The sequence below is a fragment of the Desmodus rotundus genome, chromosome 9 (assembly GCF_022682495.2).
Source record: "Desmodus rotundus isolate HL8 chromosome 9, HLdesRot8A.1, whole genome shotgun sequence".
NCBI classification, from domain to species: domain Eukaryota; kingdom Metazoa; phylum Chordata; class Mammalia; order Chiroptera; family Phyllostomidae; genus Desmodus; species Desmodus rotundus.
In genome coordinates this window covers 86003060-86019422 of record NC_071395.1, presented here as the reverse complement: position 1 = coordinate 86019422, position 16363 = coordinate 86003060, and the positions used below count along the sequence as shown (strand labels likewise).

The 16363-nt window shown below is 43.6% G+C and overlaps 1 protein-coding gene across 7 annotated transcripts in view; it reads left to right on the top strand.

Annotated features, from left to right (window-relative positions):
* The window catches only part of KCNJ16 (potassium inwardly rectifying channel subfamily J member 16), a 45130-nt gene extending 29341 nt beyond the window's left edge, over window positions 1-15789 (top strand). For 2 of the 7 annotated variants that reach the window (XM_045182438.3, XM_053911549.2), the window contains exons 2-3: window positions 11737-11893; window positions 12374-15789. In XM_045182438.3, coding sequence (XP_045038373.1) covers window positions 12468-13730 — 1263 coding nt within the window. In that variant the 5' untranslated portion in view covers window positions 11737-11893; window positions 12374-12467 and the 3' untranslated portion in view covers window positions 13731-15789. Of the gene's footprint in view, window positions 1-7513; window positions 7707-9241; window positions 10730-10777; window positions 11058-11736; window positions 11894-12373 lie in introns of those variants that run through there. The other 5 variants (XM_024573296.4, XM_024573295.2, XM_053911548.2 and 2 more) reach the window with 4 other exon arrangements.
* Window positions 15790-16363: the final 574 nt, after the last annotated feature.

Below are 16363 nucleotides of genomic sequence, written 5' to 3'. Positions count from 1 at the left end.
AAGTGCATGTGGTCAAGCAAGTATAGGAAATGAAATGTGTGGAAACTCCAGAGTATGAAATACACTAACTTCCATCAGTTATTGTCTGCAGTCAGTGGCAATGGTTTAGTGCCGAGTGCCCTTGGACAGGCGCAGGCTAATAGAAAGCTGATCTCCCGTGATAAAGCAGCGCCCTGCTTAAGGTATTGTCTCAGTAGGCTATCTGTCTGGATCTTCCTAGGGAGATCTTTTGTCCTGTATTTTAAGGCCTTTTCAATTTGTCTGTATCCACAAGGGAAAAGGAGAATTAAGATAACAGCCAATAACAGTTACTTTATTTTCCTCCGCAATAAAGCTGTCCTGAGTTTTCATTTTGACAGCTTAACACAGAAACTCAATCATTTAAAGGTCAAAGAAGTTGTAGACACTGTCCAGGGGGTTCCTGGTCTACTAGCGAATTACATTTGTGAGTTCAGTGATTCCCAGTGGATTGAATACCGATAAATAAATAGACTCTCTGCACACTGTCAAAGAGGACAGTTTGCAGGTAGTTCTCACAAAATGGGAAAACAGCAAGATAGGACTCAGTTTTCTGTTGGAATATCATAAATACCAACCTTGGAGAAGGTCAAAAGCCACGCCACATATGCTTCCCATACATGACAGTTGTTTGGGAAGAGACAGTTAGATTCAAGCAAAGCTGCTGCCAAATCAAACTATACAGGAGCTACCGGAGGTCAGTCATAGGTAACTGGGCCTCTAGAAAGCAAAGCGGGTGACCAGTACAAAGTGATGCCCCTTCTTCATGATACCTATGGCTTTCCTGGGCAGCTCTGCCATGTCTCCCTGAAGGTGATGTCGTGGCACTCAGGTCTAGAAGGGACTTTTCAAACAAGTCTGAGAAATCGGCAATCAGTAATTCATGGTGAAGAAAACTGGCGGATTCTCTCTCTCTCTCCCCTCGCTTGGATCTACATTTGAATGAACTGTAGTCATAGCTACAAGCATTGCAATTGCATATGTATTAAACACAAGTTACTATGAAAGGGGGGTTGGAAACAGCTTCATTTAACCCTCCCATGCAATCCTAGGGTCTGCATTTTTCAGATGGACAATTGGAGGCTCAAAGCGATGAACTTACGCAGACGTGCAGTTAGTCTTACTAGTGATCAAGCAGGAGTCTCAATTCGGTCTCATGCCTACCTGACCCAGAGTCTCAATTCTGGAAACTTTAAAGCAGAAGATCTTGAGGACGTATAAGAATTGACTGGGTTGGGGCAGGCAGTCAGAATGCTTGGGGTGACATCCAAGGATCTGCAGGTGTCCCCTGCCCCCCACCCCAGGATTTCAGAAGCAGGTTGTTAGTAGACTGTGCTTTGAAAAACACTGTCATTCTGTACTGCTTATAGGGGGCAAATAGTATCCAAATAAAGTTTTGAAGTTCATGAATATGAATTATTAAGAACTGGCTAGGGCCAGCTATTTAGGCAAGTCTACATCATGAATATTTAATTGCCCTCCTCAAATTTATCCATTTCAAAGAACCATTTCCTTGGGTCTTAAAAATCTGTTAACCCCTGCAGTCGGTGTGGCTTAGTTGGTTGGAGCATCATTCTGTATGCCAAAGGATTGAGGGTTTGATTCCCTTTCAGGGCACATGCCAGGGTTGTAGGTTCAGTCCCTGGTCGGAACTGATCGATGTTTCTCTCTCACATCGATGTCTGTCTCTCTCTCTTTCCCTTCCTCTTCTCTAAAATCAATACATATTTAAAAAAAATAAAGTCTATTAACATAGACCTTAGAGCATTAATGTTGAAAAATAACACAATTTTAAACATTTTCTTTCCAAAGTTATCAAAAAATATTAAGATAAAAGGAAGATTCCTAAAACAGACTTTGGTATACCAAGCCAAGAAAGGACGGTATTAACAGTTTAACGTGTTTGGAATGGGGAAGGGAGGAGGGGGCGCTGAGAGGGGAGAGCTGCGTGTGATGCCTGTTTAATTTTAACCCCGCTCTGTGGGCTCCGATCTGTTCCCAGCTGCTTTCATGGTTTCTCCAATTGGTCTCCAGTGGCCACATCTGACCCTGCTCCCTCTAACCCCCCTTCCTTGTTTTAAATGAGATCTGGTTTTACTTAGATGAATTAAATGTCACTATATTTGTTTCTGTGAATTGTTCCAGCAAAAATTACAGCATCCATGTCTGACTTGAAACGTCTGTAAGACTGTCTGCCTCTCTGGGCTATTTATAGTTGCCTTTTAAACGCTCTAATAAATGCTTTTCGATTGCTATTGGTTTGCTTTTCCTTTATGCAGCCTGAGAATCAGTCCACTTCAACAGTCCCGGTTGAAAATACCTGTTTTTTCTTTTTTGCAAAAGTAATGCATGTTCATTGTAAACTATCAGAAAATATAAATAGGCAAACAGAAAAAAAAGGAGAACAATTATCATACCAAAGCGAGAAAGCCGCAATTGACACTTTGTATGCCACCGTGTCTTTTCTCCATGCTTAGATATATTACAACTTAAAAATGTATATGTACCTGCTGTTTCATAGTCCCATTTTATTTTTTCCATCAAACAATGTTTTCATTTTTCCTGTCATTTTGTTTTTACTCTGTCGCTTTTAATGACTGCACTGAAAGTACTGAGTAGTGACACAAAGCAATCCCACGCGTATCGATGGCGAGGCCGTAGCCGGTATTTGCCGCTACAGATAGTCCTGCAAAGTAGCCGTGGCTCTGTGCTCATCCACGGTCGTTTCTTCAGAGTAAATTGCACCCACAGGGACTGATGGATCAGGGGCTGTACCAAACTCGTGGGCTGTGTTCACAAAGAACCGACTCACCTCCAGAAGTAGTTCAAATTAAATCGATGTGCATCTATTTGCCTGAGTCTGTAAAATACAAGTATGATAACCTGCCGTAGTATAAGGAGAACCACATTTCTAATAATTTAATCACTGCTTTAACAAATTTTATGAAACACTTTTTAGTGCTAAGCACTTTTTCCCCGATTTCCAGAGAGTTCTGCAGCAGAGTGACAAGCAGTTTTCTTTAAAAAAATAAAATAAAATAAATAGAAGCTCCATATGAACTGGCTGCTTGGACAGGGTTGAGGCGAGGTAACCGGAAAGAACTGGGAGCTGACGTCTGAAGAACCGTGAGCACGGATGCTTTTACAGTACCAGCAATGTTCATGCTCTTAGTAGGACCGAAGCCCCTGAAACTATGGAACTGCTCAATCTGTATTGTTTGATGATTTATTAATTCATTCCTTCGAAGTATAATTAACGAGTGCCTACCTGCCACATACTTCTATAGCTGGTGGGGATACAGAGGTAAATAAGACAAGGGGACTTTTTGTCACGGAGCTTACAATTTGGTCCGTGGGCAATCCAGCCAAAAAATAAGTAATTCAGTCGGTAGTGGTGTTTTAAAATGAATAAAGCGTGTTGCCCTGACCAGTGTGGCTCAGCGGATTGGGCATCATTCCGGGAAGCAAAAGGTTGCTGGTTTGATTCCCGGTCAGGGCACATGCCTGGGTTGCGGGCCAGGTGGCTGGTTGGGGCCTGTGTGAGAGGTAACCAATTGATGTTTCTCCTACACATTGATGTTTCTCTCCCTGTCTTTCTCTCTCCCCTTCCATCTCTCTAAAAAGTAAATAAATAAAATCTTTTAAAAAATGAATAAAGCATGTTAATGAGACACAAAACTATGGCGTGAAAGGTTTTAGTTTACATCCTCCTCAGTCATGCCCTCCTTAAAAAGATGACATCAAAGATAAGACTTCAGTGATAATAAGAAGTTTTGCAGGCAGAAAAGGAAAAGGACCTGGGGCAAGAACCTCCTTATAAGATAGAGTGGAGTTTAGCAAACTTCCTCTGTCAAGATTCAGATAGTGAATAAGCTGGGCTGTGAGGATCAGGGGTCTCTGTGCGACTACTCAAGTCCGCAGCATAGCTGGACAGTAAGTAGCTGTAGACAATATGTACACAGTGGTCTGCATGGGTTCCAATAACATTTATTTACAAAAGCAGTGGACCAGATTTGGCCCTTAGGCTATAGTTTTCTGACCCCTGTGTTAGTGAAAAAGACAGACACAGTGAACAGTGAGAATAGTAGGGGATGATTTCCAGAGATGGGCTGAGGTCAGATGTATGCGATCTGTATAAAATACAGATCGTGCAATTCACTCTAATTGCAGTGGAAAGATACTGGGTGGTTTTAAGCAGGGGAGTGGCATATTTTGAGTTTAGTTTTTAGAACAATAGATTCAAGTATAGCAGGGGCAGAAAGAGCTCTTTCAGGAGGCCGTGGCCCTTTGAAGACCTGGTCCACTGAAGACCGGGGGTTTTACTGTGATGATGCGTGATTGGAATGAAGTTGGACCAACGGGACTTGCTCCTAGTTTACATGATAGGAGTAAAGGAGAGTGACTCGACCATACTCATCCATATTAAACTGAATTTTAACTTCATTTTCTCTGTTTCAAGCAAAAACCCCACTAGCCTTTGTTACCACAAGCAGAAGAAAATATTATTGAAAAGGTATGGGGTAGCCTATAGCCTCAGAGGAAGTATGACGAGAAAGAACCTGATCTGAGCACAAATAAGAGGCAAGGCAAACTCTTATCTCAGGACTGTCTCTCTAGGAGCTGTGACTTGTATGCTTCCCGGGGAGACTTGGCTGTGCCACCACACCACTGGCCTCTTGAGTCCTCGTAGATGCGTGGAACGACAGGGTCCAGAACCCCGTGCCACTTCCTCAAGAAGCAAAGTCTTGCTCCTGAAGTTCTTATTGGCCACTCCAAGCTAATGTGACCCTGCTCCAGATGCAGGGTGAAGAAACACTACATGGCAGGCAGCTTCTGCCACCTCCACTGGTGTCATCCTAATCCCAGCCACCATCACCTCTTACCTGGTCACTGAAATACCTTCCTGGCTTATCTCTACCACGTCTGCTCTAAATTTCTCCAGCCAGCTTCCCACTGGACAGTCAGAGTGATCTTTCAAAAATGCAGACTTTATCGTGCTGTGCCCTTGGTTAGGATGCTCCCATTGCTTTCACTGTTCTTGGGAGAGAGACCCAAGTCTGTTACTCTACCTGTAGGTCATTTATGTCCTGCTCTTATCTCCCTTTCCAGGTTTGGCTTCAGCTGAAGCCCACCCTTTGCCTCAATTTCAGTTCTTTGGAAAACATTCTCTCTGCCTCTGTGAGTCACAGAGCCTTTGCAAACGCTGTTCCTCTGCTTGGGAAACTCTTTTTCTTCTTGTTTAATTAAGTCCTATCAGTCTTCCAGATGTGGCTCAGATATCCATCTCTCCCAGACTAGGTAGAAACAGAACAGAAATATGTATTCAAATTGAGAGGTAAAGGAAGACTATACATAATGAGAGTTCTCAGGGTGCTAGCCTTTTTACCCCCTTATATTATTCGTTATTCCTTGCAGAAACCTTTGAGATGCCAACTATTGTCCCTATGTTTTAAATAAATACGGAGAAGCTTAAAGATATCATTAAGATGCTGATATCATACAGCTAAGATCTGAGGGTTTGGATTTCCATGTTCCCACCCTTTAACCATGGGATTATAGGACCGGGTGGAGCTTGGCCTGCTCCTCTTGGTAGCAAGAGGCTTGTCTACGTTTCAGGTTAAAATAATCACTCTTGAATGAAAGTGGCAAGAAAGGAGTTAGAAGGCTATTCTATAAACCAGGGAAAACCAGGTTTTCATCTGATCAGGAGAGGCTGGATTCAGTGATAAAATGCAGATGAGTTCCTGTAATGATTGGTTCTTGTGAGAACCAGGCCTTAAAATTAGCTTAGAACAAAGGACGGAGCAGCCAAATCACACCTATAAATAGAGAGCGCCTTAACAACCAGCTAGTGACTGTGCCTCCCACAAACAAACAGGACGGAGCACCAGGCCAGAGCTGAGAGTGTTCACCCAAGGCTGGAGCCAAGAAAAGTGAAGGCTGGGCTTGACTGTCAGGTCCTGGGCTGAACTTCCCCTGACCGCCCTTGTTAAGCGGCCCCCTCAGCCCCGCTCCGGCTCTTCTCCACATCACTACTTCATTTGCTTTCTCCTGGGCACTTACTGTGATCAGCAATGATCTCATTGTATTGTTTTCATGTGTATTGGTGCCCAACTCTCAAATGCAGATTCCATACAGGTGGGACTCTGTTCACCGATTCCTAAAGATGGGTGGGCCTGGCACGTAATAGGAGCTCCATTTTTAAAAACGAACAAAAACCAAACAAGTAAACAATCAGTAATAAATTCTCCACTGGACAATTTTAGAAGCCTTTGGGGGAAAGTACTTTCCTTACACAACAAAGGGAAATTGAGCTCTGGTCTCTTAACAGGACCTGAGATCTCGTGGCATTTAGCTTCTGCACCAGCCCAGATTCAGCGCCAGGTAAATTCTCAGCAGCTGGGGCCGGCATGCCTCCAAGACAGGGATGGGCAGGCTGATTTTCAAGATAAGAAAAGAGAAACCTTCAGAGCCATCTTAGTACAAAATGTACATGGCTTTTAAGACAAAGAATAAGCATGATGATGTGGACGTAAGAAATGTGCAAATGTTTTTATGAGTTTCTTTGAGCCAAACTGACGATATATGCAGGGGAGCCAGATCTCAAACGCCCCAGAGAGTAACAGTTCTGCAGCTTCTTTTCGTTGCTTGAAATTAAGGAGGGAATTTACATGGATGTGGGAGAAAGCAAGGCAGGCATTAGATTACAGGATGGTTAGTGGTTAACAAGATCATGTGTTCTCATGAGGGTTAATACCTCCTCCTGGGGCTATTACTTCTGGCATCGCAAAGGTGTGTTAACCCAGATGCACGAGAACAATAGACAGGGCTGGCTTAAGGTAAAAATAGACCTTTTACCAAAACATTTTGGGCCCGGGACGTGACTACTCACCATGACCTGCCCAGTTAGGAATTTGTGATCAGACCACCCTGTGACGTTACTTTCCATAGGTCCATTTTTCCACCCACAATAATTACCTTGTGAATTTCTTTAACTTCTCAAATCTGCCAAGTGTCAGTCTTGCTCCTTTTAGGCTGGTTGCTCAGAGTAAATAGCAATAAAATTATTATTTTTGCAATACAATTCTTAAACTAAGTTGAAAGTGCATGTGTGTGTGGTGCCTGCCTGTATGCTGGGAGCAAGGAATAGGGGATGTCTTATTTGTTAACAATTGTGAAAAGGAAAGAAAAATGACCCCGTCCCTGGGGGTTAGGGGAAGGAGTGGAAGGACAGACAAGTAGCCCGGTGTGCAGTGGCAGGAAACAGTGATGCCACCCCTGAACTTAAATAAAAATATCTATGGGGAACCACATAGTTTGTGCCTTGCTGCCACGCAAGTGGAAAGCTCTTCAAGAGGGTTAAAACAGAAGCTGTGATGTTTTACAGAGGGGGAAACCGAGTCCTCATGGGACTCACATTTGAGGAAAATTTATTGAGTAACGACTACGAGCTCAGCACAGCGAAAGATGGCTTCCCACTAATTATCTCGTGCAGCCTCCCAGCACCTAAGAGATGTAGGTGTCATCCCCGTTTCATGGAGGAAGACACGGAGGAGACAAGCCACCTGACACAGCCGCTCAGGACAGTGAGGACCGACCTGGACCTGGAGTCTGCTTCCCAGCGCGTGGGTTCTGTACAAAACCAAAACACAAAAAACCCATTTTATTTCGGACTATTTCTTATTAAGGTAATTGAATGTGGACCAGAATAATTTAGTATCATAATTCATGTTACTTTGGTACTATCTTGACATCCGGAAAATGAAGAAACATCATCCCGGCCTCCACATTTCTCCTCCTTTTTAAAACGCAGTGTCGTCTGGGGGGAGGCAGGGTTCACAATTGGGATGCAACTATTACTTCGGGAAAAGCTGGTTCCTAAAAGGATCTCCAGATAAAGGTCCTGGCAACTTGGGGCCTCACTTCTCCTTCCCAGCACCAGCTGCCAGTCTGGTTTGCTCATAACATATTATACATTCATCCTTTCCTATCATTAAGTGGCACAAAACTTTCTGACATTGCTTGAGAAGGAGAAATGATAAGGTTATATCAGGAAAAAGGTAAAATCCATGGTCACTGGTAAAATCCAAGGCCTGCTCTGGGGATAGCAGTAGCTGAGAAGGACATGTGAGAACTCCATGCATTTGTCAGCAATGGAGAAATTGTGTGCAGTTCAGGAGACAGAGTACTTGGAGAAGTCTGGACAGCAGGTGCGGGTGAAGCAGGTGTTCGTGGCTGAATGGCGGGCCCCACCTAAGTGTGTCTGAATGTCTCAGGAGGATTCCAGGCAAGACAAGGCTCAGGCGTAATTCCAAGGCAACAAGCAGTAGGACGAGTTTTGAGCAAAATAACCTAACTTGTTTGGGTTCTGTTGCATCTCATTAACACCCCCTTTCTTCCCTGCTCAGCAACCAGAGCCCACCCCTACGTGCCACCTGACCACGCCTTCTCTCTGATTCTTGAGTCCTCCTCCCCACACACCACAAAGCTCCACCCAAGCCTGTCCTCAAGGACAGTGACCTGCCCTTGGAATTTAGGCCACCTTTTCTGCTCTCTACCCCATCAGCTCTCAAGTTCCCACTACAATCTATCTGACCTAATAGTCGCCAGGCAAGTTACTTGATTACCAGTGATGACTTCACATACGTCATTTGCATTATAAAAAAATACTGGTTAATCTGAAAGGCTGTTGGTGTCATAAAATGAATTTACCAAAGATACTTAAGGCCATTATTTGTGGTTACTGTGACCGTGTTTATATTAAGTAGATTTAGAGACAAGATCAAATTTTATTATCAATGTGACAGAAGATTATAAAGTCTTAACCATTGTGTTGTGCCCACAACATAGTAATGAAAAGCTTAAGCTTGAAGAATTATCCACAAGAGTAGCCTGCTTGGTAAATAGCTGAATTTGAGAAGCTGGGGCAAAACGGCAGAGACATTGCTTCAAAACTGGTGAGTCCATTAGAGGCGCTTTTGCACAGCGAGAGTCGGAAACAGATACACAGGGTGCCACTTACTTGTTTTGGTGAAAATGTTCCCTGTCATGTGAATAGCACATTTGAAATACACTGATCAGTAAAGGCTTCTCCTGGAAGTCATACCAAGATGTGGGAAACTGAGGACAAATTTCTGATCTCACCAGTCAAAGTACATTAAGGAACTTTTTTTTTTTTTTGATGTCTGAACTTAACACAAGGAAGAACTTCCGAGGAAAGTGACTGTCAGGATGGGGGTGGCAGTCTCCTCTAACTTCCTCTGTGTCAGGTGTCCCTGTGAGTGGCAGTGAATGGGGTCATCTTGCCGAAGCGCCATCCTAAGCGTCTTTGCAAATTATCCTGAGCTTCTGTGGCCTTCCCAGGAAGCCCCGCCCCCTGACTGCGCTCTGTCTCTTGCTCTGGCCGCACTGAGAAGAGAACTCCTGTCAAGGCCAAGAAATTGCGCTCCTTTTTCTACCTTTGCCATTAATCACCTGGAGAAACAGTTTGAACCTGGTGCAGAAGGGGGACCTTACCCAATTCAGCATTTACTTTTGAACTCTATTCTCCACAATTTTGAAATTACAGTGATCATACTTCCATTTTTTTTTTTTTTAAGAATTTACAACCAGTGCAACAGCCACCATCTGTTTCTGGAGAGCAAGGAGCACAAAATACAGAAAAGAAATTCAGCAATAAGAATGTTGCAAATGCTTTTCCATGATGGAATGGAAGGTGATTATGGAAGTGTTAAGGAACTTTGAAAGCTGAGTTTTAATCCTGAGAAACACGAACATTGTAGACTGCCAGCCAATCAACAAGCCTTTTCTTCTATTATTTAATGGTAAACAATTGGAAAACTGCTCTAATCAGTGTAATATGTGAAACAAGAGGTTAATAACTACTTATTTTGTCTAGCCATTTTGACAAAAGGACCACCATAAACTTCTTTACTCATCAGGTAGCCTGAAAAATGGTTAAGACTGAAGAAAATTATTTGCTTATAATCTATCACTTAGCTTAAAAACTATGGGCTTTTAGAAAAATGCGTCCTTTATATGGTTGGCAAATCTAAGAATGGGGGAATGAAGTGCATGCTCCTAACCCAAATCCCCAAACGTTTCTCCGGAAAGTGGAAAGGAACAACCCCAGTAATGAACCACAGCAGAGGACGTGGTGCGTTTGGGGCGGAGTTCTCACAGCCAAAACTTGTATCCCTGAAATTGTTACATGATTCAGAAACTTTCCACATCCTCAAATTTCCTCACTTGTCGCTTGTCTTAATTGAAGATTCATTTGCCAATTAGCATACTAATGCAGGTGTTTTTCAACTGGCTTATTTATAAAAGTGGTTGGCATCGCTGGAATTGAAAATGATGCCAACCAAATGCCATTTCAAATAAAAATCGTTTTTCTGTTGGCAGCAGAAAAGATCACAGTCACACAGTAGCTCTTGATTTATGGACTGTGCTTTCCTCATTCTCGCACTCCCACGGTCAGGGCAGGCCCCTTTAAGGAACTGGGTTGGAAGCGTTCAGTAAGAAAACAATCCTATCTCCAAATACGCTTTTGAGTTTCAAATCATATGGGTCTTTGATTATACTTGGCTCCATTCTCCTGCCTCCAATGACCAGGTGAGAGAGTGGAGACTGGGAAGTCAGCCTGGAACCTACAAGGAATGATATATGTTGTGGACAAAATTCGTGGAAATATCTTCTATTCAACATTCCAGTAAGCATTTTCTCAGACTTGGGTCACATCCTGAAATTATACGATTGTCACCCCAAAACACGATGAAGGGCTGACAAAGGAGAGGGCAACTACTCAAAATCAGACCTGGAGGAGGGTGGGCGACGTGGCCCCTGGCAAGGAGCTGGGCAGAGAGAAACTCCTACGTGCCCTGCGGGATTTTTTGGCCGAGTGTCCATCCTCACAGTGGTCCACCAAACAAAGTGTTTATTGTAACGTGGTCTGATCCCTGGAGAGGAGGAAAAATGATGCCTTCTGACTAGAGGGAAATTAACTATTTCCTCTCTTCTGCAGCTGGAAGGCAGGCTGGGTAAGTATTTAGTGATCAGTGTCCTGGTTGGTTTCACATGTAGGGGGTGGTCTCAATGTCAGGAACAGTAATTATTCCGACTTCATTGTTCAGTGCCCCAGAGTCGCAGGATCCTCTGAAGTGTCACCTTCTTCTCATACTCCCTTCCCTCACCCAACGCAGGTAGACTGTGTAGAAAACATACTTGAATAATTACTAAGCCATTAATACTGGGCTGCAGTGACTTCTTAATTTTGCATAGAAGTAACTAAAGATCGTTTAACATTGATTTTTTAAAACTTGCTTTCAGACTTGAGCCTAGACCATGATATGCTAAAAGCATTAAGAACTGTATGTTCTGCCTTAATTTTTTTAAAGACTGAATTTGGAGGGACAGAGAGGGCTTTGCCTCGGGATGGCTGTGAAAAAATCAGGAACATAACTGAAAAGCAGAAGGGAGGGGTCCACTGGAAGTATGCTCCCTTTAAGAGGGCAATAAGATTAGCAACTTTGGCAAATTTTGGGGCTTCTATTCAGAAGGACAGAGAAGAGCTTCCAGTGCCAAAAAAGAAAGAAAGAAAGAAAGAAAAGATGGATGTTATGAGACAAAGGCACAAGCAATTTTATACCTTACTGACAGCCTAACTGGGAGTGGTTTTAACTCCTCTGGGGTTAAGAGAGATTTTTTTTTCCTCTCTAGACTAAAGGTAGAGCTAGGGTAAAGGAGTTGAATCTGAAATAGTGTTCGAATCAGTTCTGCTCGGTCCTGGGAAGTGCACAAGGAAGAACAAGCTCCGTGGAAGAGAGAGGAAGCAACAGGTGCTAAGGGCAACGGACTACATCATAGCAACCAGTGTGTAAGTTACATTTTCACGTGAAGACAGAAACTTTTACATGTCTCTTTCTTTTAAAGAAAACGATCTATTTAAACAGAAAGGTGATAAGACTGCTAGACAAATATCTGAATTATATTCTGCCTTTTTATATTATAGATTATTTTGTTTTCTAAATGCTTTCATGCCAGAAGAGTCTACAAAAAAACAAGACAATTCTTTTTTAGGTCAGTTCAGAAACAGTAGTGATGCTTCATTTGGGATAATCATAGTGTTTACTCAGGCTTCATGCATTTATAAAAATGTTATTTTCCCTAATTCATATTTTGTTCCCATAATGACTGAGTTGAATCCTGAACCGAAATGAGTAATCAATAGTGAGAGCCCCTGTCATTCCAGTGAAGTCAGCTATTTCAAATGGCGTACAATTGCTTCGCATTCAGCAAATTGCTATTAAGATGGAAATGAAAGCTAAAGTGAGTTTAATTTTCTTTTTTTTTTCAGGTTTTAACTGGAAACCCAAACCAACAGAAAGCAAGGCTCAGAGATCTATTTCAGTTTCAGAAGTCAGCTGGATGCCCGCAGGGCGCAGGAAGGAATGAGCTACTACGGCAGCAGCTATCCCATCGTGAACGTGGACCCCAAATACCCGGGGTACCCCCCGGAGCACCTCATCGCGGAGAAGCGGCGAGCCCGCAGGCGCCTGCTGCACAAAGACGGCAGCTGCAACGTGTACTTCAAGCACATTTTTGGAGAATGGGGGAGCTACGTGGTCGACATTTTCACCACTCTCGTGGACACCAAGTGGCGCCACATGTTTGTGATCTTCTCCTTGTCCTACGTGCTCTCCTGGTTGATATTTGGCTCGATCTTTTGGCTCATAGCCTTTCACCACGGAGACCTGTTGAACAACCCAGACATCACGCCCTGCGTGGACAACGTGCACTCTTTCACAGGGGCCTTTCTGTTCTCCCTGGAGACCCAGACCACCATCGGCTACGGGTCCCGCTGCGTCACGGAGGAGTGCTCGGTGGCCGTGCTCACGGTGATCCTGCAGTCCATCCTCGGCTGCGTCATCAACACCTTCATCATCGGGGCCGCGCTGGCCAAAATGGCAACCGCCCGCAAAAGAGCCCAGACCATTCGCTTCAGCTACTTCGCGCTCGTGGGCATGAGGGACGGGAAGCTCTGCCTCATGTGGCGCATCGGGGACTTCCGCCCCAACCACGTGGTGGAGGGCACCGTGCGCGCCCAGCTCCTCCGCTACTCGGAGGACAGCGACGGGCGCATGACCATGGCCTTCAAAGACCTGAAGCTGGTCAACGACCAGATCATCCTCGTCACGCCCGTGACTATTGTTCACGAAATTGACCACGAGAGCCCGCTGTATGCCCTGGACCGGAAGGCAGTGGCCAAAGATAACTTTGAGATTTTGGTGACATTTATCTATACCGGCGACTCCACGGGGACTTCCCACCAGTCCAGGAGTTCCTACATCCCCCGGGAAATCCTCTGGGGCCACAGGTTCAATGACGTCTTGGAGGTGAAGAGAAAGTACTACAAAGTGAACTGCTTACAGTTTGAGGGCAGCGTGGAGGTATATGCGCCCTTTTGCAGTGCCAAACAACTGGACTGGAAAGACCAGCAGCTCCACAACATGGAAAAGGCTCCCCCAGTCCGAGGATCTGGCGGCGCGTCAGAAACCAAGGTCAGAAGAAGGTCATTCAGTGCAGTTGCCATCGTCAACAGCTGTGAAGGCCCAGAGGAGACGGCCACCTCTGCCGTCGATGAGTGTAAGGAAGCACCTTACCAGAAAGCTCTCCTGACCTTAAACAGAATCTCCGTAGAATCCCAAATGTAGCCACACACTGTAATTGCACTTAATCATTTTACTATCTAATAATTACCTTAGGGCGAGTATTAGTTATAAAAGGGGCTTTAAGAGAATGTTATAGTTCTGTTTGATGCTGATGAAGAATCAGAAGAACAGGTAAAACTTGATGAAAGATAATCTAAAAATGACATAGTACCCATCATTTAAACTTTACTTGCTAGCAAATTTTGTACTAGGGATGCTACTAATATAATTCATAAGAGTCTAATTGACTCATGAATTTCACCTCCTTTTATTATTTCATATGCTTGCATCTTGAATTGGAGGTGTAATATTCAATAAGGGGAAAGAAAGGTAGGATGCTGGAATACATAAAAAATAGAATAGGCAATCAGCATCAATAATAATTTTAATGTACCAAAATTGATAGTGTAACGAGTGGCTTCCTATAAAAAAGTTATATCATCTAACCAAGATATGCAAGGCATGCGTTCAGTAGATTGCAATGTTGAGATACTGAAGTGTGACATCAGTTTTTTCATTTGAGTCCCTTTGTGTGCCCTCATTGTGTCTTGGCATCAGAAAAAAGAGTTAGTGACTGTGAGAAATAGACAATGCCACCAATTCAGATGGCTCCTCCACAGCCACTTGCCCAGGTAATGGTCAGTGAGTGCTAGGAGCCATTTTTCCTCTAACCCAGGAGGCAGAAAAACAGATGGTGTTATTATTTAGAGCAGTATTTCTCTCAGGTGCCTTGGTTGACTCCAACTAGAAAGGGCAGAAATAAGGCAACCTTGACCTTGGTAGGTTTTCTGACAAGCAGGTATTTTATACCCACCTCCCACCTTCCCCAAGGTCAAGGTGAGGGAACAGGATCATGGAGATGGGGGAGGGAGCGGACAGCAGCCATAAACATACTGGGACCCCTTGGGAAGAAAGGCATGGGGTGTGCTGAAGTATAGCAGCTTTGGCTGGCTCCATGGGGAAGGAATCTTTGCCCCCTCGGGGGCGGGGGAGGCAGGGGAAGGTATGTATTTGTACCCAGGAGCAGGTGTGAGTGCTGTCAGTCTTGGTCACCTTACAAAACATGAGCACCTGGAGCTGTGGATTTTAAGAAATTTTTCTATGGAATTTAGAACAATCATTTAAATTGAGGATTTTGTAAAATATAATTAAAGGAATTTCATGCACATTATTAAACGGAGAAGCTGAGGGTTATCAAATTGCTTAAATTTGAAGGCATGGGGTACATCTGTACACTTGCTTTCCAGGTTAAAAGATGTTAATCGTGACTACTTTAAATACAGATTCAATCACCTGTGATGAAGAGTCACTTTGCCTTGTGAGTTGGAGTTATTAGCTACGTTCAGAAGTATCTGTATTTTTTGACATTGTTTTTGAGTTGGCAATCAATATACGCCATAGATTTTTATTTATTTTATTTAAATACATATACACACATAGTTCTGGCTTTTTGAAATCTTCCCTTCTCTTTCTATTTAAATTAAAGCACACAAGTAAATTGAACTATATTACATACTTCAAGATGACCAATAAAAAAAGTCAAATACGTAGGTATAAAAAGTGTTTTCTTTTGTTTTTCTTCTTTTTTCTCTTTTTTCCTTCCTCTGTCCTCTCTTCCTCCCTTCCTTCATTCCCCGCATTCTTCCTTTTGCCTGTGAGCAGCAAAGTTACTTTGTAACTGAACACGTGCAAATTTTTTATTTCTGTTTTTTCATGGATGAGAGATTTGTTCAGGTCACAAGTTGCAAAACTGTCTTGAAGCTTAACGTTGGAGAGACAAATAATGCTTTTTTTTTTTTTTTGCCTACTACCATCTACTAGTGTTGTTTCACTTTCCTTTGCTTCCTGGACTCTGTCTACCCATGACCTTGCTTTGTGAGCACTGCAATAGAGACATCGATGTTCAACAAATATATTCTGTTGTCAAATTCCCTTACCCAGAATAGAATGTAAACTTGGCATTCCCATGTAACATCTATCTCTAATTTTCTGTTTAGAGTTTATAACATGCTTTGACACCCCGAGCAGATACTCAATAATAAAGATCTCAAAAATAACACAGAAAGTGCGCACGTGTGCCTGTGTTCCAGGTGGTGTGAGCTCCGCCGCTGAGGTCGGCAGCGGGTGTGACGCACAGCGATGCCATCCTTTTCTCACAGAATTGGAACTCAGGCGGAACCGCCAGCCGTCCTCCTGGGTTTGGGACAGCTTGTCGAACAGCTGTATCTGAATTGCAGTTAAGTGCTCTGTCCGCATTGCAAGAAGGCGCTGTGCAAAATGGCCTTTCCAGCTTCAAATGCTGGGTCAGTGATGAGAAGTAGGTCAACTATTTTTTCTTAATTTCTCCCTACAGATGAAAGTATTCAGTGAACTTAGATGGAAAACCAACTGTGGCATCAAGGCATTGGCTTCACTCCGTGCTGTAGCCTGTCCACAGGCTACAGGGGGGAGCCCGGGGAAGGAGAAGCACGGGAGGGAGAAGCAAGTGCCATTTTCACGGACCACCAACCCATTCACCGAGCTCTGTGAGGTCTTCGCACAGATACTTAATCCTGGTGGCAAAACAGTGGGGGGATATTTTTAATTTTCAGGCCATCAAGTATCTCATTCTGTGCGTCTTTCTAACAACATCCCAG